The sequence below is a fragment of the Bombyx mori genome, chromosome 2, assembly GCF_030269925.1.
Source record: "Bombyx mori chromosome 2, ASM3026992v2".
In the NCBI taxonomy this organism is placed as follows: Eukaryota; Metazoa; Arthropoda; class Insecta; order Lepidoptera; family Bombycidae; genus Bombyx; species Bombyx mori.
In genome coordinates, this window is record NC_085108.1 from 108,135 (window position 1) to 134,475 (window position 26,341).

At 34.9% G+C, this 26,341-nt stretch overlaps 2 protein-coding genes and 1 long non-coding RNA gene across 13 annotated transcripts in view; 1 reads left to right on the top strand and 2 right to left on the bottom strand.

Annotated features, from left to right (window-relative positions):
• LOC110385005 (uncharacterized) overlaps positions 1-26,341 on the bottom strand; it is a 52,312-nt gene that overhangs the window by 23,081 nt on the left and 2,890 nt on the right. The window contains exon 1 of one of the 6 annotated variants that reach the window (XM_062672260.1): positions 348-488. The exons of the other annotated variants lie outside the window; for them this stretch is intronic. The gene's annotated coding sequence lies outside the window, so the exon portion shown is untranslated. Of the gene's footprint in view, positions 1-347; positions 489-26,341 lie in introns of those variants that run through there. 6 annotated transcript variants of the gene reach the window in all.
• Positions 372-1,557, top strand: LOC110385006 (uncharacterized). The gene is made up of 2 exons (XR_002430354.3): positions 372-499; positions 1,004-1,557. It is a non-coding gene; the product is annotated as an uncharacterized LOC110385006 (long non-coding RNA).
• LOC119629905 (uncharacterized) lies at positions 1,228-26,333 on the bottom strand. 6 transcript variants are annotated; one of them, XM_062672333.1, is made up of 9 exons: positions 25,439-26,333; positions 15,042-25,369; positions 14,383-14,603; positions 14,036-14,125; positions 13,837-13,929; positions 13,071-13,139; positions 4,119-12,983; positions 3,694-3,903; positions 1,228-3,204 (listed from the first exon to the last, which is right to left on the bottom strand). In XM_062672333.1, the coding sequence occupies exons 1-2, from the start codon at positions 25,697-25,699 to the stop codon at positions 22,034-22,036; spliced, it is 3,597 nt and encodes a 1,198-aa protein (XP_062528317.1). In that variant the 5' UTR covers positions 25,700-26,333; the 3' UTR covers positions 1,228-3,204; positions 3,694-3,903; positions 4,119-12,983; positions 13,071-13,139; positions 13,837-13,929; positions 14,036-14,125; positions 14,383-14,603; positions 15,042-22,033. The 6 variants fall into 6 exon arrangements, with proteins under 6 accessions (XP_062528317.1, XP_037873370.2, XP_062528321.1 ...); XM_038017442.2 differs by having other exon boundaries at positions 14,036-14,128; XM_062672337.1 differs by having other exon boundaries at positions 14,036-14,128; positions 15,038-25,369.

The following is a 26,341-nucleotide window of genomic DNA, read 5'->3' on the forward strand; positions in this document are numbered from 1 at the left end:
TAAGTATGTATATACCTGCTATATCTTTCCGGCAGTAGGCTGTGTCCTTTACATTCCGATGTCCATGAATGAAGGTGACTACTTACCATTAGGTGGGCCATAAGCTCGTCTGCCTACAAAGGCAATGAAAAAAAGCTTTACAACGATAAAAATTCTAGTTGTTGAATGTTCACTACTACCAATACCATTTATATTATAGCTTCCAATTACTACTTAAATTTTATAATATTAAATAGCTCCATAAAACACACAATTCACCAAAGGAATTAAAAAATATACGATCACTACCAATTGAATTCTAGCCATACTAAGTATACCTATTCTGCAGAAATACTAAGTATACGTACCTATTCCTAAATATAGCATATCCTGAGCTCTTTTACGCGCAGGTGTTTCCGGTTTTGTGTGTAGTTGTACACGTGATCACTCACTTAGAAAACAAAAGCGTATAATGTTGTAAAAACTATAACTATTAGGTAACTTTAAACTACTAACAAAGGTAATTCACAATATTTGATACCATTTTTACCACACCGGCACACTTAAAAATAAAAATATTCGTATTGTCACAGACGTCGTCACAACACAGCTCTTATGAGTACTTTGTCGTAGATTAGGGGCGCCACTCTTTTTATACCAGGAGCTAAGAGTGGGGATGGAGAAGAGATGAAGACTATTGTTCTCTCTCTCGCTCTTCTTTCTCTCGACGACACAATTAGTTCATTATTTACTAATACTCAACGTGTATAAGATTTAACAAATGAGCTGATTAATTTATTATGATGCTATTTGAGTTCAAGCGACGAGCAAGCCGCCGTCATATATTAAATCGCTGTTTCTAAATTCATGTATGACAGAGTACCGAATTAAACTTAGCATCAAGAATAATCCTTGAAACTGAATAAATAAAATTACTAATTATTAATTATTCTAAATACCAAATATAAATTTTTAACAAAAATAAACGATCTTCATTTCTACAAGCCTTTGTTGGATTTTACAGCACAGTGGCACCTTACACTAGTGCAGTGGTCGGCAGCCTGCATCCCTTTGACCACAGAACACTATTACTTCTAGCGAAGAAGAACAGCTTCATAGTAAAAAAATGCCTACACCAACGCTCCAGTTAATGCCATCGGTACTAACGTATGGCGCGAGAATTTAAAATGGTATGCAAGTAGAGAATTTAATTAAGGAATAATTTCATGTAGAGAAATAAAACAAGGATTGTACATGGGTAACAATTTTATTAAGCTACCATAATTAAAAACAAAAAGTCTTAATGTATATTCTTATTAACAATTAAAGTATTTATATTATATACAGCACTGCGCGTGGCGGCAGAATAATTTTAAAGGATATAAAGTTTACATTTAGATTAGATTTTAGATTTAAAATTAGAATTAAGTTTTTTACTGTAATAAATTAATGAGAAAATCTACGTTATTTGTAAAAGGCTTACCACAGTGTAATTGACTGTTTCATATAAAAGATTTAGTGTGGTAAAATTATGGTGTCGTTATTTATTAACAATAAATATATATAAATTACATACTTGATGACTTTTTTACTTATTTTATAATAATTCAGTATATTTAAACGTAGAGAAACTTTTAATATAAAATATCCTTGAAAGGGACGTCATTGAAAAGTAACTAATTAGATGAAGTTACATAGTAACTGAACACGGGTGTTATATGACTTATAAACATGAAAATCTATCATTTATTGATGATTAATGACTCCTAAACTCGAAACATACTAATTTTAGTTTCTTGTAGAATTAGAAAAGGTATTATCTGACAATAAAGTATTGTTTTAAATTTACAAATGTGTTGAGCATAAATGTTTTGTAAATAATCTGACATCAATCTGAGATAACTGCAATTGTTTTACCACTAGGACTGCAATTAATAGTTAAGTTGCAATATAAGTTAATTGCAATAAAATTAATGCATTTTTTATAATTTAATGAAATGGTTGAATATTTAATCGATTTACACTTTACATACATCATCACTTAATATTAAACGTTTTTCAATATATTTATTTTTCTCTTCCATGATTTTTGGACGCTTCTTCCATAAATTCATCATTTTTTATTTTACAAAATCTTTTTAAACATATAGCAATTGTACTTTTTATAATTGTTTCAATATTGACTGCGTAATGTTCTTCACATACCTTTAGTCAATCTTTGTCCAAATTTTCAGTTAATAAAGTATATAAATTCATTTTAATTTTTTCTGTGTGACTGTGATCTTTTAGATAATTGTTTACCAAATTTGCAGCCTTTTCAACCATTTTACAAAAACTGTACTGAATGTAATTTAAACTACATTTAACATCGTCATATTCTTTGAACAATGTAAACAAATGACATACCTAAGTGTTCTGGTCTGCTAGCATAATACTTTTACAAAGAGTACAATTGAGTGCCATCTTTTTTACAATAAATCCGCAAAGATAAGCACATGCTTGCATTTCACCAGAACACTGAGGAGGCATATCTCCTAGCTCTTTGTTACTTTCACATAAAATATGAATTGGATCAACAAAATAACCTACTAATAATCTATAACAACAGTTTGATTTGAGTCGTCTATTATCAAGGGAGGCAATCTGTGCATTTGGACAAAAAAATGTTATTGATATGTCAATACAGATTGATTTGAATATAATCGTCTCCTTCAAAGAATACGGTTCAAAACCTGCATTAAATAAAGGTTAATACTTAACCTGTTATTTATCTAAGATGTCGTTCAGAAGAGTTTTGTGACTGCCAATGGAATACAAAGTCAATAATTAGTTTTTCTGATTTACCAATAATTGTCCAAAAGTCACATTGCCGGCTTTGATAATAGTCGACTCATTTCTTATAAATGCTTAAGGCTAACACTTTATCATCCAGTGTCCATCTCCATCCAGCTAATTTTCTTGGAACGTTGTTCAGTTGGCATTGTAATAGTAAATAAAATGAACTACTTAATTTGCTTTTTAATAATTCATTAGTAGGTTCATTTGATGTTAGTACACTTAATATAGATCTTTTGGATTTTTTAACACCTTTAAACTTTCTTCAGAGCCTCATTATTTCAGATAGGTTTTTCTGCATCTCTTATGCAGCTTTTGCTTTTTAGGTGTAAGTTCAGTGAACTTTTTCACATCCAAGTCCTTCAAAATACCTTTGCTTATTGATGGTTCCTGGAAAATATACAAAAATAATTAAATCACAAATTTCAAATTTAAATAAAACATTTAGAAAATTAATTCCTTTAAAGTAAATTTTTTGGTAACTTTAATACTTTCGATCTATGTATTCTATGTAGGTTTACATGTTATTATTATTATTTTGGAAAAAAATATTTTCTTAAAAGTGATGTTTATTTCTTTTTCACAATTTGAAATTCAAGTACTATGTCAAGATAACCAATGTGATATAACTACATCAGAATAAATTAATTATCTACATCCCCCAAGTGTATCCTAACATATCTACCTATTCTATATAGGATAAGTGAATATGTTTTACTTGGGAGAAGACTTTCTTCAATATGAAAAGGATACAAATCAATATTTTTTTGATTTGTTATGGAATATTATCACGAGATAAGAAGTTTAATGCCCGTAACTGTTTTATAATTTTTTGAGTAATATTTTTATGATTATAAAGTAAACTATGTAAATACTCACTTGGATGTCATGACTTGCTTTAGATGGACTACACTGTTCGTCTCTTAATTGGGAAAGTATACTTTGAGCTTCAGATGGAAGTCTTTTCCTGTTGCTGCTGGTAAATGAAGAATCATCAAAATGATTGCCACATAGCATCCTATGCTGTGCGTTCAACTTTTCTAACAATTCATTGGATGTCCAATCACCATCAGAAAACAAAATTTAGCCCTAAAAAAATAATGCTTTCATTGTACACAGGTATAAAGTATGAAGCTGTTCTACTTTAAATTAAAAAACAAAGTTCTAAGCAATCTTCAAAATAATATTAAGTAAGTACACTTTTTGCATAATTCAAGTCGGAATTGTGCAAAAAGTGAGAACTTGTAAAATCAGGAGGACGTTTATCTAAAATTAATCCAAATATTAATGTTTGATCTACTTACCTCAGAGACCGATGCTTGGACGGAAGAGGAAACCTATGGAAGGTTAAGGAAAATATTCTTTTGATGTAATGCCGCATTTTGAGCATTTTACACTTCCTTTCCCTACCATGTTTTAGAAAAGTACAACAGCCTAAATGTCGCGGAAAGAATCAATCAATCGCGGTAGTTTGTAAATCTTAAGTTTAAAAAAAATCCAAAATGTCGCGACAGTCGCTTTTTTTTTAAAGTGATTTTATGACCAGGTAACTAAGACTTTTAAGTTATGTCTTATAATGTATATTCTTTTTTTGTGAAAAATGATAATATGGACTGAAATAAAATTCATCCCAGTTGATTAATGTCTCAAATTAATCATCTTCATTTCATTTCACTCCATAATATCATTTTTCATAAAAATATGAATATAAATTAAAATACAAGACATGATTTAAAGGTCTTAATTACCTGGACATAAAATCCCTTAAAAAAATTTATCGCTGATTGCTTCTTTTGTAGAGCGCTTAGAGAGAGAGAGAGAGAATACACTTTATTGCACACCAAAACACAATTTACATTCAAAAAAACAATCAAAAAACAGATAAATTTGTACAATAGGCGGCCTTATCGCTAAAAGCGATCTCTTCCAGACAACCGTATAATTTATAGAAATTCTGGAAAATATAAAAAAAATATAGCAGGTATGTTGCGGTGTACTATAGATAATACATTATAGAAAATATATACATACAATAAACAAAATATATACCGTTTACATATAATATGAAATATATACTTATTATTATATACCAATATACATACTTACATACAATACATACTAATATACTTACATACACATAATACATCAACAGTATGGAAATAATAAATGATGATGCAAACAAACAGCACTAAGAAGATAAGTAGTGTTCCTTCACCATTCTTTTAAAACAGTTTAAAGTTTGAGCACTTCTCACTGCATCCGGCAGAGCATTCCACAATCGAACCGCCTGGACGGTGAATGAATGATCAAAGAATGATGATGAATGCGCCGGCATTTTCAGTCTCAGGCTATCCGATGATCTCAGGGAAAAATTATGCGTATCACGTAGGAACTCGAAACGTTCTTTGAGATATATGGGGGCATGGGGGTTAAAGAGAGTACAGTATAGTAATGAAAGGACATGAGTATTAGCGCTTACTCATTTTCGCAGATATTGCCAGTGTTGGCATTGGCCGCTAAGAAAGCTGACGGACTGTGCCTTTGACTCCTCGGCTCGGCTAACGTAGCTTTTCCGTGAAATGCTCAATTCTGGCGCGGAATATTAATTATTACCTCGCCTTGTAACGAGTAAACATTTTTGAACCACAAGGCTATAAAAATACCTATATGAGAAAAAAAGCCCTTTGTATACATTTAAATTGTGTGTTTTCTATTGTCTACTATAAGTTTTGGTTGACAAGGTGGCCGACCGCTGCCCTATACGAATTAATGTTATCAAAAACGAATTTGGAATTTTCTCTTATTTACTGAAGAGTTCCCTTGTATCATCATCGAAGATCTTCATCAGAACATCACTAAATTAGAATTAGACCGCCTCCAAAGTACTGCGATGTTCAATCTTTCGATGTTTTTTTACCATTTTATATCATCAACATTTAACAAAATAAGAATATCATACATGTAGTCGAAGTCAGTTAACTAAGTATTGCTAGGATCACTCAAAAAATCCTGATCACATCTTGATAAAATTGAAATACGACCTCATGAGACCATCACCACCTTTCAAAGCAGAATCATAAAAATCGGTTCACCTAGAAAAAGTACTGAGGTAATCGATATCCGAACAAAAACAGTTTCACTGTAAAAAATTGCGCCAAGTCCACGTTTATAAAACTCATCTCAATAACATTTGCACTTTACAAAAAAAGAAGACTTCAATAGCTTTCATTCTCTACAAAAATATGTGAAATACAAAAAAATACCAAGAAACCGTCATAAAGATGAAAAAATTAAAAAAAAATTGTTGAAAATTTGAAAATAAAAAAATAAAAATTTTATCGTGCTTGGCGCGCGTCATTGAGTACCCCAAAATTTTCAGGATAAATGAACATCCTTTCAATGTTTAGAAATTTATAAGTAGGTCAACCTATGAAATGCATAAATGTAATTAATGAATTATTATTTCATAATAAGTTTTACAAAAGTTAAGTAAAATCGACATCTCATACGTATGTTATTTGAATTTTTTTCATTTCCCACTCATCTTTTATGATTTGAACTAAACACCCTCTCGTGTTCGCTTATACAAATACAAACTACTTACGAGTCGATACGTATGTATACGTTGGCTTCAAAACATTTGAAAAAATTCTCAAAGATGTTTTTCAAAGGGTAGAAAAGAATATTAAAGTTTCAGCTGAATCTAAAGGGGTCGGACGCAAAAGTGGTCGATTTGGCATATAATAGCCCATAGGTATATAGTGAGAGCTGTTGAAAATTACCGTAGTTCTGTCTCAATTTCTCATAAAACGCTAACAAGAGCGAAAAAGACAACCTGGGTAACTTTTTCAGCTTTCACTGTATATTAAAGCAAAATGGTTTTTTTCTCGGGTTGAAATTCTTCCGAAAAATTTTGGGGTACTCAATGACGCGCGCCAAGCACGATAAAATTTTTATTTTTTTATTTTTAAATTTTCAACAATTTTTTTTTAATTTTTTCATCTTTATGACGGTTTCTTGGTATTTTTTTGTATTTCACATATTTTTGTAGAGAATGAAAGCTATTGAAGTCTTCTTTTTTTGTAAAGTGCAAATGTTATTGAGATGAGTTTTATAAACGTGGACTTGGCGCAATTTTTTACAGTGAAACTGTTTTTGTTCGGATTTCATATCTTTTTGTTAAGTATTATTTTTTGCTCATTTATTACTTAATAAAAATAAATTATAAATAGTCACTCAGCTTAAAAGCTAATGAAACGCTCAATTAATTAGTGTTTTAATGTTAGGTGCCCGACTGGCATGAGACTCTCGGGTTGTCAGTTCCGGTATCGACCGGGGACGCGTGTATTCCGCTTCAAAGTCTGGCGCGCACTAATTGGGGGTGCGAATGATGCAACAGATGCGCGGGCGCGGGTAGCGCGGGGTGGGTCGTCGCGGCACGGACCTGAGTCACATTCTCTTTGGCTGCTGTTGCCCCGCGAAACGGAACGCTGCGTTACATACTCCCCCTCCAAGTTGGGAACGCGTCCCGAGTCCAACTTGGGACTGTTAGTCTGAAGACGCGGCCTTCCTCTCTGCCTCTTTGGCATAATTGGATCCGTACTTGAATTTGACGGAGAGTGGGTTAAATCCGCGGTGTGATACTTGCCGATGACATTGTTTGACAAGTCTGCTATGAAGTACGTTGTAGGACTAACTATCTTTACTACGCGATACGGGCCATCCCGTCGTGGCATGAACTTACGTGTTACACCCCTAGACGCATAAGCAAGCCATAACGAAGGAAATACTCTTCCAGTAGGACTCGGGAGCAAGCCACGGCGGTGGCATCAACAAGTGCGTAGAGTTCTACCCATCTTGTAGCTACATCCTCTACCAGGAGTACCCATCGCTCCCCTGCTCTCCTTCTGGCAGTGGCCCGAACAAATCGATTGCGAGAACCTCTCCTCGCTGTTGAAGCACAGGAGTGAGCCTATACGGCGGTACCGATATAGGCGGATGATCACCGGTATCAATGTGGTGCTCGGCGTAAAGGGTTGGGGCTCCCCCCACCCTAAAGATGTCTCCATTCTCCTGCAATAAATGTGATAGCTGCTGCCGTTCATCGGAGCCAAGCATAGAACCCTTATCATCACGCAGGAAGTCAGCAGTAGAAGCAAACATGCATGGCTTAGGGCACTCATATTCAATTGGATAGGTAACCCGTTTTCCTGAAAAATGCCAAGTGGATGAAGCAAAGTCAAGCACAATACCTGCTGCCACCAAAAAATCCATGCCAAGCAAAGTTTCATTATTTTGAGCATCTGGAAAAACAGTAAATTCAAGGGTTACTGACCTTTCGGGACTTACCCTTACTTCAAGAGTAGTGAGCAAAACTCGGCGGGTGCGCGCGGAACCGTCTGCAAGCCTCACCCGACGCCTGGTTTCCTCACACGGATGGTTATGCTTTAACAGCAATTCATAAAGCAACGCTACTCTTAGCTCCCGTATCCAACAAAGCATTACCTCGTATACCTAACATTTGAACACTTAAAATTGGTCTTAACCTAACCTGGTGCTCAGTAGAGTTACTCTGGGCAACACTTTTCACATTAGAATTAATTGTCGAAAAATGTCCGACGTTTTCCATGGTCACCCTATTTTCGTTCATCATGGTCACCCTATCGCGGCCACTTGGTACCTCGGAATAACTATGTTTTGGTTCGGTACCACTCGAGTAACGCATCAGGGGCCTATTCCTAGAACTAATATTATTGTTTATATTATGATTAAGTCTAGAATAATTTTGAAGTCTAACCTTGTTATCAGAACCGAAAAAGCGCGGAGGAAGAATCGCCTTAAAATCGGTAGGATAATAATTATTTTCATTATCAACAAAACATTGTTTACGATTATTAATATAAATGGACGACTTTACGGTGTTTGAAGTGCAAGCTGTATGCAACGAGCTGTCGCGATGAATAGAGTTCACTGAACTTGACAGCTGTGTATTTACTTTACCAATAGGTAAATCGGATGTGACTGATCGGGTCCGTGCAGCGTCGACGGCGTAATAACTTGCGTTACACTTTGTACACTGAGACCGAGTAACACCTTTGGTACCACACCCGTAACGCGAGGATACAGCTTGCGTATTTTCGTTGTCGAATTTTGACGCTAATTTTAAACACTCATCACGAATATGTCCGTACTTTTTGCAATAAACACAGAACAGTCTTTTAACAATCGACGTAGATGATACATTATCAGTGTTCGTGTAGCGAGGCGCGGGGACTCGAACGGTGCTCGGCGCAGCGCTGTCGTCGCGTGGCGGGCCGCCAGCGGCGCCCGAGTTGAATATTTTCCGCGGCGTCATCCGCGCCGAAGTCGAAGCACCGGCGGGAACTTCGCCTGCGGTACTACCCGATGAACGTGGCGTCGCTCGCTGAGGATGATGAATAAATTCAGGCGGACTGGTCTCGTAGATGGAGTCCTCGATATGGCGCGTTTTCTTTAATAACGTGTCGTATGAAGTTACTTCGTCTCTTCTTAATCTTTTACGAACACGACGGTGTAGAAGGCCGTAAAGCATATCAATTTGAACTTTCTCACTAAGGTCACCAGGTGGGAGTCGAGCTAGTAGGGCTCGTGCTCTGGCAACGAAGATCTCCGTCTTCTCTCTTTGTCCTTGCGACATTTTGAAGAGCTCTAAGTAGACTCGATGGGGCGGTCTGCAATCACCGAAAGCGCTTCGTAACGATGATAAAGCGTCGTCCCAGGAAGTGATGCTAGCTTTAACGCCTTGCCACCACACGGCTGCATTTCCGGTTAGTAACATCGGGAGTCCTCGTAACGCGATGGCGTGTCCTACGTCAGCACAATCTTTGTATGATTCGACCGCGTGAAGGAAACCGTCGAGTGAGTCGCCGGGCGCTCCGCTGAACCGCGCCGTGCATGACGCGAAGTTCCCAGAATGGTGAGCGGGCGTCGAGGAAGGCGGCGATGTCGGCTCCGACGTCGGTGTTGCTGATGATTCGAGTTGAGTTTTATGCTCAAAAACTCGGTCGAGTAGGCGTTCGAATGCTGCCATTTGACTTTCTTGTAATGACGCCATGTTGTTTGCGGTAAATGTTGGCGTCGGTCCCGCGGTTGAACCAATTTCTTCTTCAACGTCTTGAAAATCGGATTGACGCCGTGACTGACGACGAGTACGTGTCGTAATTACGTAGATTCACTCCGAAATACTAGTTAAAGGGCCCGCGCTTGGGCTGCCAGTTTAATGTTAGGTGCCCGACTGGCATGAGACTCGGGTTGTCAGTTCCGGTATCGACCGGGGACGCGTGTATTTCGCTTCAAAGTCTGGCGCGCACCAAAGAGTATATAATCACTACGTTATAAGAGTCCGCACTTCATAGTAAACGTTACAAAATGAAAATGTATGGGATCAGATCCGATCTGGTGACAACATCAAAACAACCACAGGCTACAAAAATCTTACTACTGTCAAAAATAGTGATGGGCATTAATATCGATGTCCAATAAATAATGATGCGAATATTATCGATATTTTTGTCGATATCGAATGCAGGCAAGGATTGCATATTGAAATAAAAACTTGATTATTTTAAAAGAAATAAAACAATGTTTTATTACTTAGTATAATTTTAATGAAATTTGTAAGTAGAATTTTAACGCTTACAAAAAATTTTAAGTTTGTATCGGAAATGTTTAATTTTTATTTTACAATACAAACCAATATTTACTTAATTTTATGCAAGGTACAATAAGTATACATGTAGAGGTTTTCAACTTTGTTTTATAATGTTATAACGAACTAGGTTTTGAAAATCTTTGTGCTAAATAAAAAACAATTCGTTTCTATTTCCATTTGAAGAGTAAATTTTTAAAAACTTCTATTTTATAATAGTAAAAAAATAAAGTTCTAAATCTCTAAATGTATACTTTTTTGAACTCAAACCCGAAGTTAACTTCTTTCTACAAAAAACAAATAAAAATTAATTATGTAATTATCTTGAAACACCATATTGTTGACCCCTTTTGTTCGCGTCTGCCAAATCCTCTTCCTTTGAAACTTGCTTTAAATTAATTATCTGGCACTGTCGCCGAATCAGCATTAGAGCCAATTTTGTAAACAATAAGTCTGACATTTGTTGACGATGATTAATGCATAGCCACTCTGTATTACAATTTGAATAAAATATAGTAATTGTCCACTGGCAAATATTGTTATTATGTAGGTTAGGGATACAAAACTGTTCAAAATTTGTAACCGCAGTGTGTACAGTTTGACACAACTGCAATGATGGATATGTCAAACATTTCTTATCTTGCCACCACTCCCTTAATTTAATTAAATCATAAATCTTATTTTCCTCTGGATCTGCAACCGTCAAAGTTTCTCTACAGACCTGGCAATCATTTTTTTTTAGAATAACAGAAGCTAGATATCCACTTATATAGACCACTGGTTGATTTGAAATTTTTGCTAGGTCACATACTATTTCTTTATATTCTTCTTCTTCAGGTATACTGAGAACCGGGTTGTCTTCCTCATTTTCATTTTCTGTGGAAACATGACTAGGAGACTCATTAATATCTTGACCTTGATCATCTTCGTCTTTAAACCCAAAAACTAAATCATGAAAATCCGTCATGAGTTCCTTTTTGTCTTCTTCACAATTGGAGTTTTTGCTGTGAGGGGTGGTAAGTCCTGATATTATAGAGGTTTTCATAGCAGCTATAAATGTAGAACACGTCGGATGCTTGTTTGTTTGACCATGCTGTCTTATTAACCCAAATAAATTTTCTAATGCATCCTGGTTTAACTGCCGTAGATTCAAATACTTATATCCATCCTAAATCCTGAACTTCCAGCCAAATATCACGCAGCGATTTTAATGATATAATGTAGCCTTGAACACACTTTACATTTTTTGCTTCCACGCCATTATGGTTGAAAAATGTTAAAGTAGACAGTTGCTTTCTAAATTCTGTCCAAACAGCTAAATGGTCAGTTTTAGCAGATACGTTTTCCCGTATACCTTTTTTTACGTCAGCATGTCCTGATGGCCCATTTGTATAATCAAAAAGTTTATTGAATTTTTCAATTAACAAAGCAGTCTGTAATATTTCATCTGATCGGTGTACATTTTCCACATTCGTAGCTAATAATTTAAGAACAGCAGCCACTGTTTGGCTAAATATTTGTGCGGCATACTTAACTTTCATTTTAGCTCTGTACTTTGGTTGTACATGAGTTGATTTGAGTTTGCTAAGATATAAAAAATTTCTATTTCGTTCCTCTACCTCAACTAAATGGCTCCATTGACCTTTCAATTCTCCCATTTTCAGAAATCCTTGTTTTAAAAAGTTATTTCTCAGTGATTTTAATAAATGTGGAATATCATAAATTATATAATTTTTTTTATTTTCAAATTCAAAATAATTATGTCCACCACTGTTCCACTCCTTTAACAGACTTAACGCTCCCATATTGGTGGGCGCTTGATCACATATTGTTGATAAAACTTGAAATCCCGAGTTAGTAATTTCTTTAATTAAATCTTTTATTAAAACTGCTAATTTTTCTGAAGATACTGTGCCTCTTATGAAATAGAATGCCAGCGGTTGTTTAATTTTTCTCCCAATACCTTGTAACATGAAGACTAAGGCATGATTTGCTAGCTCATCTTTCCTCTCATATCCATAATCGATAAACCCTTCCACTTTATCTGTGGCTTTGCTATAAGTTAACCTTTCTTTTAACGCTATTTCATCAAAGACTAGCGAACATAATTTTGCTCTTATTTTTTTAATGGGAGCTAGTTTTTTCAGGTGGTCAAGTACAGCTGTATTTAAACCTGGCTCAACAGGTATTTTTTTCATTAATTTTTGCAATGTTTTGATACTCGGAAATGGTGCGAGATATCGCAGATATCGGTAAGATTTTGGTGAACGCTTGAAGATGGCTAATGCTGATATTTTATTTTTAATAGTCCAGCGTTTGCCTTGTGACTTACGCTTTTGATTTATCAACGCAGACGTGACAATTTCTTTTAGAAACTCTGACGATAAATTGTCTATTAGTTTCGCGCTCTTTTTTAATGATGCCAATGTGCACTTTGTTTTTCTCAATTCACTTAAGAGCCTCCTTTTCCGTGGTGTAACATCTAAAACCAAAAAATTACATTGATACTTATTGACCAATCGTTAAAAGTGGTGCTATAAGTAGATGGAGTTAATAATACAAAACTCACCAACATCTTCTAATTTTCTTTTTCTTATTTGACTTTCACTTTCTTTCCGCTGGCTTCCTTTGGTGACGTCTGTAAAAATATATGAAGTACAATAGAATTAGTATGTATTATAATCTTATTATATTTTATTTATTTATAAGGGAAACCAACAGTACAATACAAATAAACAATATTAAAAAAAATAGCTAAAACAATAACTAAACATGTTGTATCACTACATAGTTAAAACAAAGTCGCTTTCTCTGTCCCTATATCTATCTGTCTGTCCCTATGTATGCTTAAATCTTTAAAACTACGCAACGGATTTTGATGCGGTTTTTTTTAATAAATAGAGTGATTGAAGAGGAAAGTTTATATGTATAATAACATCCATTAAATAGTGGAGAAATCAATAATTAATGACAGTTTCCTAAGCGAAGCGAGGGCGGGTCGCTAGTTGTTAAATAAACACAACCAGAACCATACGCTGAAAAAATTATATTCATTTATTTAAACTAGACTTTCGGGTGTGGCTTCTCCCGCATGGGATTCGGTTATATCGCATGTCCCTGAACTATCACTTGATAATAGTATTTTGTGTCCTTTCTCTGTCTACAAATTGTCTGTGCCAAATTTCATCAAAATGGGTTCAGTGGCTTAGACGTGAAAGTGTAATAGACAGACAAGTTACTTTCGCATTTATAATATTAGTAGGAATTTTGAACTATTTTTACAGATCTTCGTTACAACTAAAATTTAGAATTGCTTTCATGAAATCGATTCTTACTTTTCTCTAGACTGCTAGACTGACTTGAGGATGTTGGCATTGAAGTACAAGGAACAGCCTGAACCTCAAACTGGCCTTGTGGGGTGACATCAGCTGAAAAATTAAATTAATTATTTTAAATTATTACACATGTCTATTAAGATTAAAATTTAGTATTTCTTTTCTTGCTGATATAAATTTAAACAATCCTGATTCTTACTTTTCTCTAGACCGCTAGGCTGACTTGAGGATGCTGGCATCAAAGCACTAGGAACGGCCTGAACCTCAAACTGGCCTTGTGGGGTGACATCTGCTGATATAAAAACATACATTTTTTAATTTACTTTGAATTATTCTACACTCAAGAGCATGTTGAATTTCAAAGTGTGGTCTAGATATAAATGGACTTAGAAACTATCTTTGGTCCATGCAGTAGACATATGTGCGAGAAGTGAGCATTTTAGGTACTGAGCTAACACAAATTTTTACATAATATAAATTTTAATACACAAAAAAAATTTCAATCCTGTAAAAAATGTACAAAATGGAAAATATGTACCCAATTACCTTGCGAGTTGAGTTGCAAAAATTGAAGAAGAATTTCATCTCTCAATGGTGGCAGTGTCAAGTTCAGTTTGGGTACAGCTCGTTTTTTTAAGCGCTTCTTTGATTTTGTAAAGTCTCATCTTGAGAAATGTGCTTCACAAACATGTTTTAAATCATGTAGCATATGTACTTGAAGATAAGCCAGATCTTCTTTGCCAACCATCTTTACCCATTGTTTACATCTAAAATTCAAAATGAGCGTTAGTTTTACTACTAAATTAAAATAGGTCTTGTTATAAACTAAAATATATACATTTTTCAAATTTAAGTATCTATTATTTATTGAAGTATTTTTTAATAGCTGTGCCCACAATACCTTGCATTCTTTTATCCCCTATTTCTTATTGTTATTTTACCCCCTCGAGGGTGAAGATTTAAAAACTTAAAATTACATTATTATTTACATATATCTGACTAGAAGTAAAAAAATCAATCATCATCAAAAAGTTTCAAGGTTCTAGATTAAAAAATTACGAATTCCCATACAAACTTTGTCATATTTATTTATATCTAATCAACAGCCTAAATAATAAGTTTCAAGATTCTAAAAATGACGATACTTCCATACCCCTTTCAACCCATCTACTAAAGAAATTCAAATAAGGAGTTCACTTACTCACCTATTGACATCCAGAGGAAACCTTGCGAAAAACCGTTTTTCAGTAAGATGTCTTTCTTTGATACCACAAACTTCACAAGTACGATGAGTATCAGGCATGTTAAAAAGTTTGCAAAAGGCGCAAAAAATTTAAACAACACAGGAGTCAGTTTCTCAACAACAATAACTTACAATTTACAAACGAAAACAAGACCAAACAGGAGGAGTAAATTTCTTAACAGCAAATATTAAAATTAACACGAACAAAAAAAACATGTTACAAAATCATTTTGTGAACAAAGTCTTTTCTCGAAAAATATCAACGTGAACTTATAAGCGATATTAAAAAATTAAAATGCCATTTAGTTTTTTAAATAACTCAATGTGTTATTTATCAAAACCAAATGAATAAACGACAAAACAAACAAAAACAACGAAGCTTAACCGGCATTTTGTTTAGTGTTGCCATAAGGAAATTTACATTTTTCTATAGCTAGGTGCGTAATGCCAATTTAGCGCACTAATTAACGCGTTAAGACGCAGGAGTAGTAGTAGCATTACAGAAATGCAAAGAAAACTATATTATTAATAAAAATAAGTAAAGAGAACGTACGGTTTGTTTTCAAATTCAATGTTCACGTATTGATAAAAATTACTATGACTCTGTTAAACCAATTAGCTCGGTAACACTGTGTTGTGTCACAACTTCGGATCTCATCCCATATAAAAAAAATATATATGGGAGATTCCACCCACTGGCGCGCACTAATTGCCATAATTGGGGGTGCGAATGATGCAACAGATGCGCGGGCGCGGGTAGCGCGGGATGGGTCGTCGGGCACGGACCTGAGTCACATTCCCTTTGGCTGCTGTTGCCCCGCGAAACGGAACGCTGCGTTACAGTGTAATAATAATCAACATTAACTTTTACAAAGGAGAAACCCCATTTTGGGCCTAAGCGTTACACGAATGGGATATGTACCAAAAAATTTGTCTATTTTGCTTGATTAACCTATTGAAATCTTAGCTTCATTGACAATGGCCAAGTGTAGAAAATAAGTTGAATTCATTTTTTTGTTTTAAACAATCTTTGTAAACATCTGCAACACTTCTTTCAATATACGTAACTAGTTCCACAAACGTGCGGATTAGAATTAGAGCATCCATAAAATAGGATCGATTTAGTGGAAATCGAGTGTAAAAAATAATTAATACTCTTTTGCTTTAGGATAAATGACTGTTTTTATAGGTATTTTAATCAATGTAAATAGAGTATGGCCATCGAATCGTGACACAACTACTTACAATGGCGGCAATTCAAAATATCTACAACTGACAACATCAAATATAGCATGAAAATGTAGTTTTGCATTTTTATATTAATGTGACTATGCCATAGAAAAAGACAAATGTATCAAATCGTGTTAAGTTATCTTTAATGTTGCCAACTGAAGATATTTTGGATTGCCGCTATTTAGTTGTGCCATGATTCGCTGGCCAGACTATAAACTTAATCTCATTGAATAACGTAACGTAAAGCACCAAAATCTACTAACAAAAATCATTATAAGAAATAAATAACTGTGCCATTTAGTTATGATACGAAATCATGTCGGCAACTGCGGCAATTCAAAATATTTTCAACTGGCAATCTTAAATATAACATGAAAAAGTCGATTTGGTACTTTGAGTTTTTCTATGGTGTAGTTACATTAATAATTTTACTGGTGGTAGGATCTCTTGTGAGTCCGCGCCTCCCGCCCGCCTATTTTTGCCGTAAAGCAGTAATTCGTTTCGGTTTGAAGGGCGGGGCAGCCGTTGTAACTATACTGAGACCTTAGAACTTATATCTCAAGGTGGGTGGCGCATTTACGTCGTAGATGTCTATGAGCTCCAGTAACCACTTAACATCAGGTGGGCTGTGAGGTCGTCGATGGGTATCTAAGCAATAAAAAATAAAAATAAAAAAGGCATGAAATAAAATGAAATGAAATGTGATGAGATAATATGGGAGCACGTAATGATTTATATTTTATATAAAAAAGTTATCATATAAATATAGTTTTTCATATAAAAAAGTTTCATTAAAATTAAAATAAGACTGACCTAAAGGTCTTAGTTACCAGGTCATAAAATCCCTTAAAAAATCATTTCGTGCGCAGCGCGTTTCGCATTACGTTGTTTTTAATTTTTGGCTTTCGTTCGTTTTCGTAAACAATTAACGCTCGATTTCTCGTAACAGGTTCCATTTTTATTTTAATGCAACCTGTTGCTGCAACAGATTTCGTAAAAAATTACTCATCTTTAGTAGGAAACAGCCTCAAAAATATCGTTTTTATTAAAATATCTCGAACAATAAACATAACCTAAAATGTAAACATTGTCTGATTTTACCAATTTGGCCATTGCTGGGAGACCTGAAAATTGGGCTCATGAAACCTTCTTAGGTATTGTAACTTATGCCCAAATTCTAGCACTGTAACGCCAGGCCCAAGTTTGTATGGATTTCGGGTTTGTCCTTTAAACCGAATTAAATTTTGTTTCAAATGTGAAGGGTAGATGACGCTGTTCTTAATTATTTCAGAATTTAAAATTAAAATCTGAAAGCCTTGAAACATCAATCCGCATAAATGTAATTTAAAAACTACAGTAAGAGGCTTAAATAAAAAGCTGAACTTAACTCAGCCTTAATTAGAATTTTCATCGGAATTCAGTAGTAAAGTTCAAGTTATTTTGATGAAATCAAAACCGAAATATTCATAGCATCTTAAACAATCACCTACGAATAAATATTAGTTATTATATTATTTATTATTCGTAGACAATCACAACGGTTTTATAGTTTTGGGAAGGGATTTTTTGTAACGCCATCTCGTAAAGTATTTCGGTATTACATTACAAAACAAAATTGTTTCTCCAACAGTAACAACAGTACTTGCTTCGGCAGTACTTAAACTAAAATACTAACAGTAACAACATTAACGTTATTTAATGTATAAACCGTTCAATAAGAACTGCAAACTATCCCCTTGAAGCTACAGTTTATGTAGGAATAATGACTTTTTGGCGGGAACGCGAGGTGTGAAGTTGTGTGATTTGTTTTAATTTGTCTATTTAGTGTTTTATTCGGGTTTAAATGTGTAATAATAGTGGTTTATTAACTGTTTAATATCTGTGAAAGTGCACAAACGTGGGAAAATGAAACAAAGCCGCTGTACGTAACTTCTCGGTTTCCTCCAAAAAGTCCACTGAGATCTTAGTAAATGACCACCACCATTTTACTGAGATTATATTTCATTCCATATCATCTCATCTCATTTCATTTCATCCCTTTTGATTAATGTCTCAAATTAATCATCTTCATTTCATTTCACTCCATAATATCACATTTCATTTCACTCCATAATATCATTTTTCATAAAAATATGAATATAAATTAAAATAAGACATGACTTAAAGGTCTCAGTTACCAGGTCATAAAATCCATTACAAATAGGAATAATTCCAGCGAACCTGGCGGCCGTAGATTACCATTCTCGAATATTTATAGTCTGTGGCATGTCACTTTTTACATCGAAAAAAGTCAGGATCGAAATTTTTGAGCGAGCCATAGTTTGTGGTGATAAAATTAATAATTTCAAGTAGATTAATTGTTGTAATTGATATAACTAGTTAATATCAGTAAAATAAAGTTGTGAGTGATTGATATAATATACAATTTAGGAACCAGAAGTACCGTAGAATTAAATAAAATTTCGCAACCTCAAAAAACTGTTCTGCTCACAGTAAACACAGTCGGTAGTCTGGCGCTCCGTTTACAACGGGATTTTTGAACGGAACTTGGCGCCAGATTCTACCGAATCTGTGGATAAATAAACCATCGAATTGAGAAGTTCTTACTTTTTTTTAAGTCGGATAATAATAACAATAATTGCATTAAAGTGACCTTTTTATTATTGTGCATAACGTGCATTACACCTATTTTAATACTACTACACCGGCTTTCATAGAGAGAGTATCACACCCAGATTACTGTATCCAACTATTGATCAGAAGTAACGGGTATCTGTCGATTATTGCTACTACCCTCTTATCTCTCAGGGATGTGTGTTTGGCGATCAACAATATTTTCATAAAATAATATAAGTAGGAGTCGTGTCGGAGCACGTATTAAGCAACATTCATTTTCGTGTCACACTCGACCGTTGAAAAATTAAAATATGACAAAAATAATTTACGCCATTGATTGAGGAGTTTGACTGGTGGTGACATCTATTGGCCACGCAGAGAAGCCCGGGAACACGACATCTATCGGCCGACGCGAACCGGCACGCTTCACTCAAATGTTTCATCAAGCTCTCTTCATGTGAATACTTGTTTTCTCTTGTATTCAATGTCAACTCATTATCTATATATGAAGCAAAAACTTTGTATCCCTTTTTACGAAAATTGGAGTTACAGAGTTACGGAGGAGTATGAAATTTTCCACACTTATAGAGAATATAGAGAAAAGGTGCACAATGCTAATATTTTTTTTAAATAATGCATAAAAGAGACATTAAATCAATAAAGAACACATTACACACACTATATACCATGTGTAATCTTTGTGGGGGTGAGAATTAATAATGTAAATTTTACATGCCCAGCGAAGCGGACGGGTACAGCTAGTAATTAATAACAATGGTTACTTAGCGTCAGTTCTTTTAACTAAGTACATTATTCACTTTCATTGATTGGTTATTTTTTATTTTGTCTTATTATTTTCTCCAGGGAGGGTAGGCGGTACTGAGACGCGGTAACAACATAGACCGTAAAAAAGTTATTTAAAAATATAATTTAAAGTGAATTTAGTGATAAAAAATCGTACAAGTGACAAATAAACTAGTGAATATGACTATATAGTGAAGACAAGGTCCCAAGTTAACGAATAATACACAAAATACTTTAAAAAAAAAAAAAGTGTGTGTGTCCGCTCCGACGCACGACTGGAGTTTACTCCTCAAGAACGATTATAAAATAAATAAATAGATAAGGGAATACGGGTATAAATTAATGCATTTTTGATGATACTTAGATTATGCACGGTAGATTTTTATTCTATTAATTATACAATAAATTTTTTGACATACATAAGAAAGCCATGAAAAAATATAAACAATAATAATTTAATATAATAGAATGTTGAGCAAGATTGATTTTATTCACTATTTACATCACCTTGCGGTGTATTTATTCCAGGAACAATATCAACATCATTGAATACTGAGACGATCGGTTTGTGGTAACTAAAATACGATACATGGACGTCGGACGATATATGTGTAATAAATCGCGAAAACATCGCATCAATAGTGGTATCATATCTAGTTGTTCCCAGTGTTCTTCCAGAAATTAAATCTAAGTTTAATTCGTCTTTAAGGAATTGTATCAACCGGAAACCATCTTCTTTATTAAAGTCAATATTAAAATCTCCACCAAGTATAAGCGGAAGTTCATGATAGCGTTTTCTTAATAGTTTCGAACCCCCTTCTGTGTATACTAGCAATGCTTCGTGGAGAAAATCTATTATATCAGTAACATTCGTATTGACCGAAATATAAACAGTCACCATAATAATTTCTCTACCGCTGGATGTAGTGTATCTTGCGGCGCATATATCTCCTACAGCAGATTTAGTTAGACTTGTGTGCTGGGGACCTCTTCTCAATTGAGTATCACTATTGACCGCACACTCCCGCTGTGAATCGTCAGTATTGTGATAAATGCAGACCCCTCCTCCACGCTTTATGTTTGGTCGCCTATATTGTGTGATGAGATTAAAATTTCCAACTTCAACCTGTTCGTTGTTAGAAAGCCAAGTTTCTGATAACATTAAAACATGTGATTTTCGTATTATGTTGCCACGAAGATCACATGCATGTGCCCGGAGACTTTGGCAGTTTAGAGAAAAAACAATGATATTCCCTTCATTAATCTTTTCGAGTATAACTCGATCGATTGTATTAAGATGGACAGTAGAAAGCCGAGTAAACTCGTTTCGTAACAAAAGCATCGCTTGATTTTCACGTCTGCCATGGTGAAAACGTTGATCTTCACTAGATACAATGTAAAGTCCTTGTTGACTCGTAACCCTAGATAAAGCTACGTAAACTAAAGACTGTGAGTGAGCTTTGCTGTACTTGTAAACTATTTCATCAAAAGTTCCACCTTGAGATTTATGAATGGTTAAGGAGCAAGCTGGTTTTAACGGAAAATGATTTCTTTTGACATGAATTGATTTGTTCCGGTTGAGAGGAATTGTTGCAGTTCTACGATTGATAGGAACCGCTGTATTATCAATTCCTTTTGAATTCGCATATCCAGCTGTTTTTGCTCGAGCTTTAACACCGACGCCGTTAGGAAAATGAAGCCAAACTCTTAAAATTCTATCATCAACACCTAATTCAACATGGATCAATTTGCCTACCGCTCCATTGGCTAATCCGTCAGCAACATCAATATTGGTCGTTATCATGTAGGGTTTATCTGGAGCAAAAATAATTTCATAAGGTAATCCTCCCGTGTCAATTGTACTAAGTTTGTACAACTTTTCTCTAGCAACTCTTTGCTTTTCGCGATCATTTTCACACCCCAAAAATTCATCATCAGCAACTGAATTTGATATTTCATCAGATGAACTCAACACTTTCAAGTTGTACGCATCAACTGAATGGTTGTCATTAAATAATCGAATTCCTCCAGGACAACGTTGCTCCGCTTCCCCTTCTGAACAAAATCTTGATTCAATTAGTTGCAACTGGTCTTCATCTAATTGATTTCCATTACCAATTTTTGTCAATAATGAAGAAAATTGAGCATTTTCTTGGCGCATAACTTCTGTCAACTCGTAAAAACTAATTCCTCTCCATAACTGCTGACCATCAATCCGTTGAATTTTTTTTTAATTCAAATCTATTAAAATTTACTTTCTATTTTTTAGTTAGATTTTCTATAAAAGCGTATTTTGTTGGTTTAATAAACTACTATTTTTTGTTTCCAAATTGGTGTGGCTCTAACTGGAGGCAATTGTCTCAAATCACCAATAAAAATAATATGTAATCCACCGAAAGAGGTATCATAATTTCCGGTTATTTCTTTCAACCTCAAATCTATACGTTCTAACATTTCTGCTCCTATCATACTGACTTCATCAATAAGTATCATCTTTACATACTTGAATAAACATCTGTACAAGCCCTTGACTTCGTTAGATAAAGGTATTTGAAAACTGGATAGAGTAATTTTGAAAGCGGTGTGAACAGTTGTACCTCCAATAGCAACCGCAGCTTTTCCAGTGGATGCACATACAAGATAAGCATTGCAGTAGCCATCTGTATCTGTGAATCTATTACAAATTTCCATAATCAGTTTGATGAGAAAAGTTTTCCCACATCCAGCAGGACCAGTCAAAAATAGTTGTAACGGCATTGGGTTTTTTGAAGTCAATAACCATATTATGTGTTGAGCCAGCTCGAATTGCTTCTCGTTAGTTCTTCTCATGAGCTCAAGAAACTCTGGAGTCTCCATGAGGTTGTCTTTTTTTTTCCATATCGCTCCGAGTTTATTCATTGAAGCTGATACTAAATCATCGTTAATAACCGAGTTTGGATCTTGAAGAAACTGTTGGTATGGATCTAGAATTTCTTGGACATTAGCCCTGTTCTGGTCATCGTTATTTGCCTGCACATCGTTGAGCTCCGTCTCTTCCCGACATAATTGTGCACAAATTTCCATTGTTTTTGCGATATCTAAATTAGATTCAAATTCTTTTCGTCTCTCCATTATGAGATCTTCATTTTCATCATAGATGCGCAAAAACTTCATATCACTCAAAACATCAGTTTCTTCAATTCTGAAAGGCATATGTAGCGTAACCATTTCCCTCTTGTATTCTGTTAACTCTTTCCCCATATCATAATTTCGGAATCTTATAACTTGTGGGACTTTTCGTTCTTTAACATTTCCGGCAGCATTGACAGTATATCGCGAAACAAACTGAGCTAGAGTGATATCATTAATTATAGCAGGTCTTTTCTCGTACTTGTCGAACCAATTTTCCTTCCATACATTTGTATCATCATCTTCAAGTTGCGCTAATTCTTTTAATGTTTTTCGAATTCTTTCTCGCTGTTGTGGCCAGTATGTTGGAATATATTCAATAGCTACTGACGCTTTAGACATGGGTTCACGCAAAAGAAACCACGCTGCTTCCTGGCTTGACATTTCAATTGTATTCAGCGCGTTGACGCTAAGTTTCTTTGTAGCAGCAATAATGTCGAAGTCAGGATTATCATTCATAATTTCGACGAGTTTTTGTTGTAAGTTACTGATTCCTCTGTTAGTCTTATTTATGTAGTCGACAACGTACTGAGCACATGAATATTCTTCGGTGATAAATTGGAAGTCCATATTAGACCCAACCACGTTCAAAATAAAAGGATTAAAACAATTATGCCATTTTTCTGAAGGTCTCCGTTTTAAAAATACTCGAGGCCGAGTTATCCCAGCTCGTAAAATGTTAACGTAGTCATCATCTGATATTATGCAATTGTCTTGATAAAAATGTTCAATATTTTCGTAGTCATTACTTTCTAAGTTTTGTCGTATATTTTTATACCGCGATTTAAGTCTTTGTAACTCTGGATTCTCCTTGTCTAGCGGGATGAGAATAGTAGTTTGGCGAATAGGCATAAAAGGTGCTTCAAAACGACATTGCCGATTATTTGTACGAGTGTTTTTATAACACGTGAAGGTGTGTTTATGAGTTTGAAGTTTGATGTGACCGGAAGCTTCAGATGAATCCACTGAAATAAGCGAATTAATTAATGCAATCGCTTCTTCGTAGTCGTTCCCCAATGCATCTTTTGGTGAATTATCTAACCATAATAGTATATGGGCGTGTGGGCTACCTCTATGTTGAAATTCAATCCGCTTGAAATAATGACTCACTCGATATTTACCAAATGGACTCAACTTCTTTGACTGCAATATAAGCATGATTACATTAATCAATTTATTGAAATATATTGCGCAGGTGACGGCATCATCATTAATCAGAGTTGTCTTTTGAAAATAATTCAACACTTCAATTTGCTCATCGGTTAACTCTTCTCCCTGATTTTTCAATTTGTGTAAAATCCTTAGAAGGTTTGGCCATCCAATTTCATTCGCGCTTATGGTCAAAAACATAGTTGGCCTACCCAACTGGCGCATCATTGCAAAAAGATCTCGCTTTCGCGCAGACCAATAAGTTGCAGAATTAGGGATTGACTTCATAAAAGCTAAATTTGTTTCCAAACAGGCATTTATGTAATCATCAGATAATAGGCGTTCTTTACTTATATTGGTATCCTTACCGATGTGTTTGAATCCAATCTTCAGAGCACTGCAAACTCTTAAGCGCATTATTTTCATTGCCGTGTAAAGAAGCTTATTAGGAAGTACTCCTCTCCTGTCTGAACGACGTAATTCACTTGTTGCCATCATGAATGGCGTTACATTGGCTTCTTCTCGAAATACACGAAATTCCCCAAGGTAAATGGCTGGAAATGATAATTCCTCTGCATATGTGTCAAATAACAAACTCTCTGGAACTTTATTTTCACCTGGAGCAATTTGTAAAAATTTATCCTCACTCCACATGAGAGTTTGCTGTTGCGCAGTCAGACTTTCATCAATCACAATATGTTCACTTAAATCATCGATGTGTATTCGTTTTTCTATGGAGTCAGAATCCACAGAGTGAGTGTGATTTGCTGTTTCAGAGGATGGAAGCTCTTGCACATCATCTTGTCTACTCGATCCTCCTGTATCCGTGTAATCAATTATGACTTTCTCACCATTGGATGTAAACCAAGCATCATCCACTTTAATTTGGAAGTGCTTATACAGAGGTGTTTCAATTAAATACGTCAACCATTTTTTAATGACAATACCTTTAACCAATCCGTGAAGGTAACTTGTTTTATGAATAAGTTTCTTCTTAATATGAACATTAATACAATAGTCTTCTTCATTTCCATCAAGCGGCCTTGGTAAAAGTTTTATCATATTATCAACCGAGACAGGCACATTAATTATTTGGCCAGTTATAGCAAATTGACCATTGAAATGGCGTAATCTACGTATTTGCATAAACGGAAGCCTTGGTGAAATAAGTCTCTCAGCAATAATATCCAATTCCGGCAAATCCACTGGTCTTTGTGGATATTTAAAACCATTATACGTAGCTAAAAAGGGAATATTGCCTTTTAAGATACTGGCTCTGCAAGTTTTGCACATCATGACTTGAGTGACATCCGTAAAATTCTGAAAAATATCATATAATTAGAGTTGGTAAGATATTAGATAATTGTAAATTATAAGGGACTACTTTACCGTAATTCGTTTAAGTAAGATTTCTTCATCTGCTGATCCACATTTAAGATCTTCTAAAAACCATAAACGATCACAAACATTACAGGCGTGACCAAAGGAATTCTGTAGGATCTTTTTTTTAAATAGCTTATGTGCTGATTTATGAGTTTGATAGCTACGGTATGGCAGGCTAGAATTTGGCTCCGATGTTGACTCTTCAGACATGTTGATATTGTCTTCATTTTCAATGAATTCATTCTCGGCTGGTTGTAAAATTTCCATTTCATTAGTTAGCAAACGAGGAGTCAGTATAGGTTGGCTGGGAAGCTGACAAATCTCATCAAAATTAAGGTTTCTGGTTTGATTTGGTTTCCTTTTTGGAGTTTACTCCTTAAGAATCGATTTACATATATAGGCCCGGGGTATGAAAATTATGGGGACCAAAATCGTACTAGAGAGTATAGCATGTCACACGAAATGCGTTATGCGCCTGATTGGCCATGGTGATGCGTGCGCGCGCCAATCAGGAGCCAACGCGCGGCCGCGTTATCGCAGGTGACGCCGGGCTGCTGCGCCGGCAGTCCGCCACAAAGCCTCGTACTGATCGCGCGTTTCTCTCATTATTGTATTTTCATATATTTGTTAGTCGTTTGTTTTGTGTCTCGTTAATTTGTTAATAATCTGTAGTGTATCGTGTTGTCGTAATATAGAACTATTTCTCGTATTGTTTCGTTTAATTTACCGACATCGTTTTGCTTGTGGCCGGACGCCGTTCGGGTTCGATTCCTGAACGTATCAACTGTTAGTGGGTTGATACCCAAATATAACCCGCTACAAATCATTTATTAATAAAGCTTATTAAATATAAACAATTCCTTCTATCAGTGAATGGACAACTTATATATTAATTGTAAAAGTGAATTA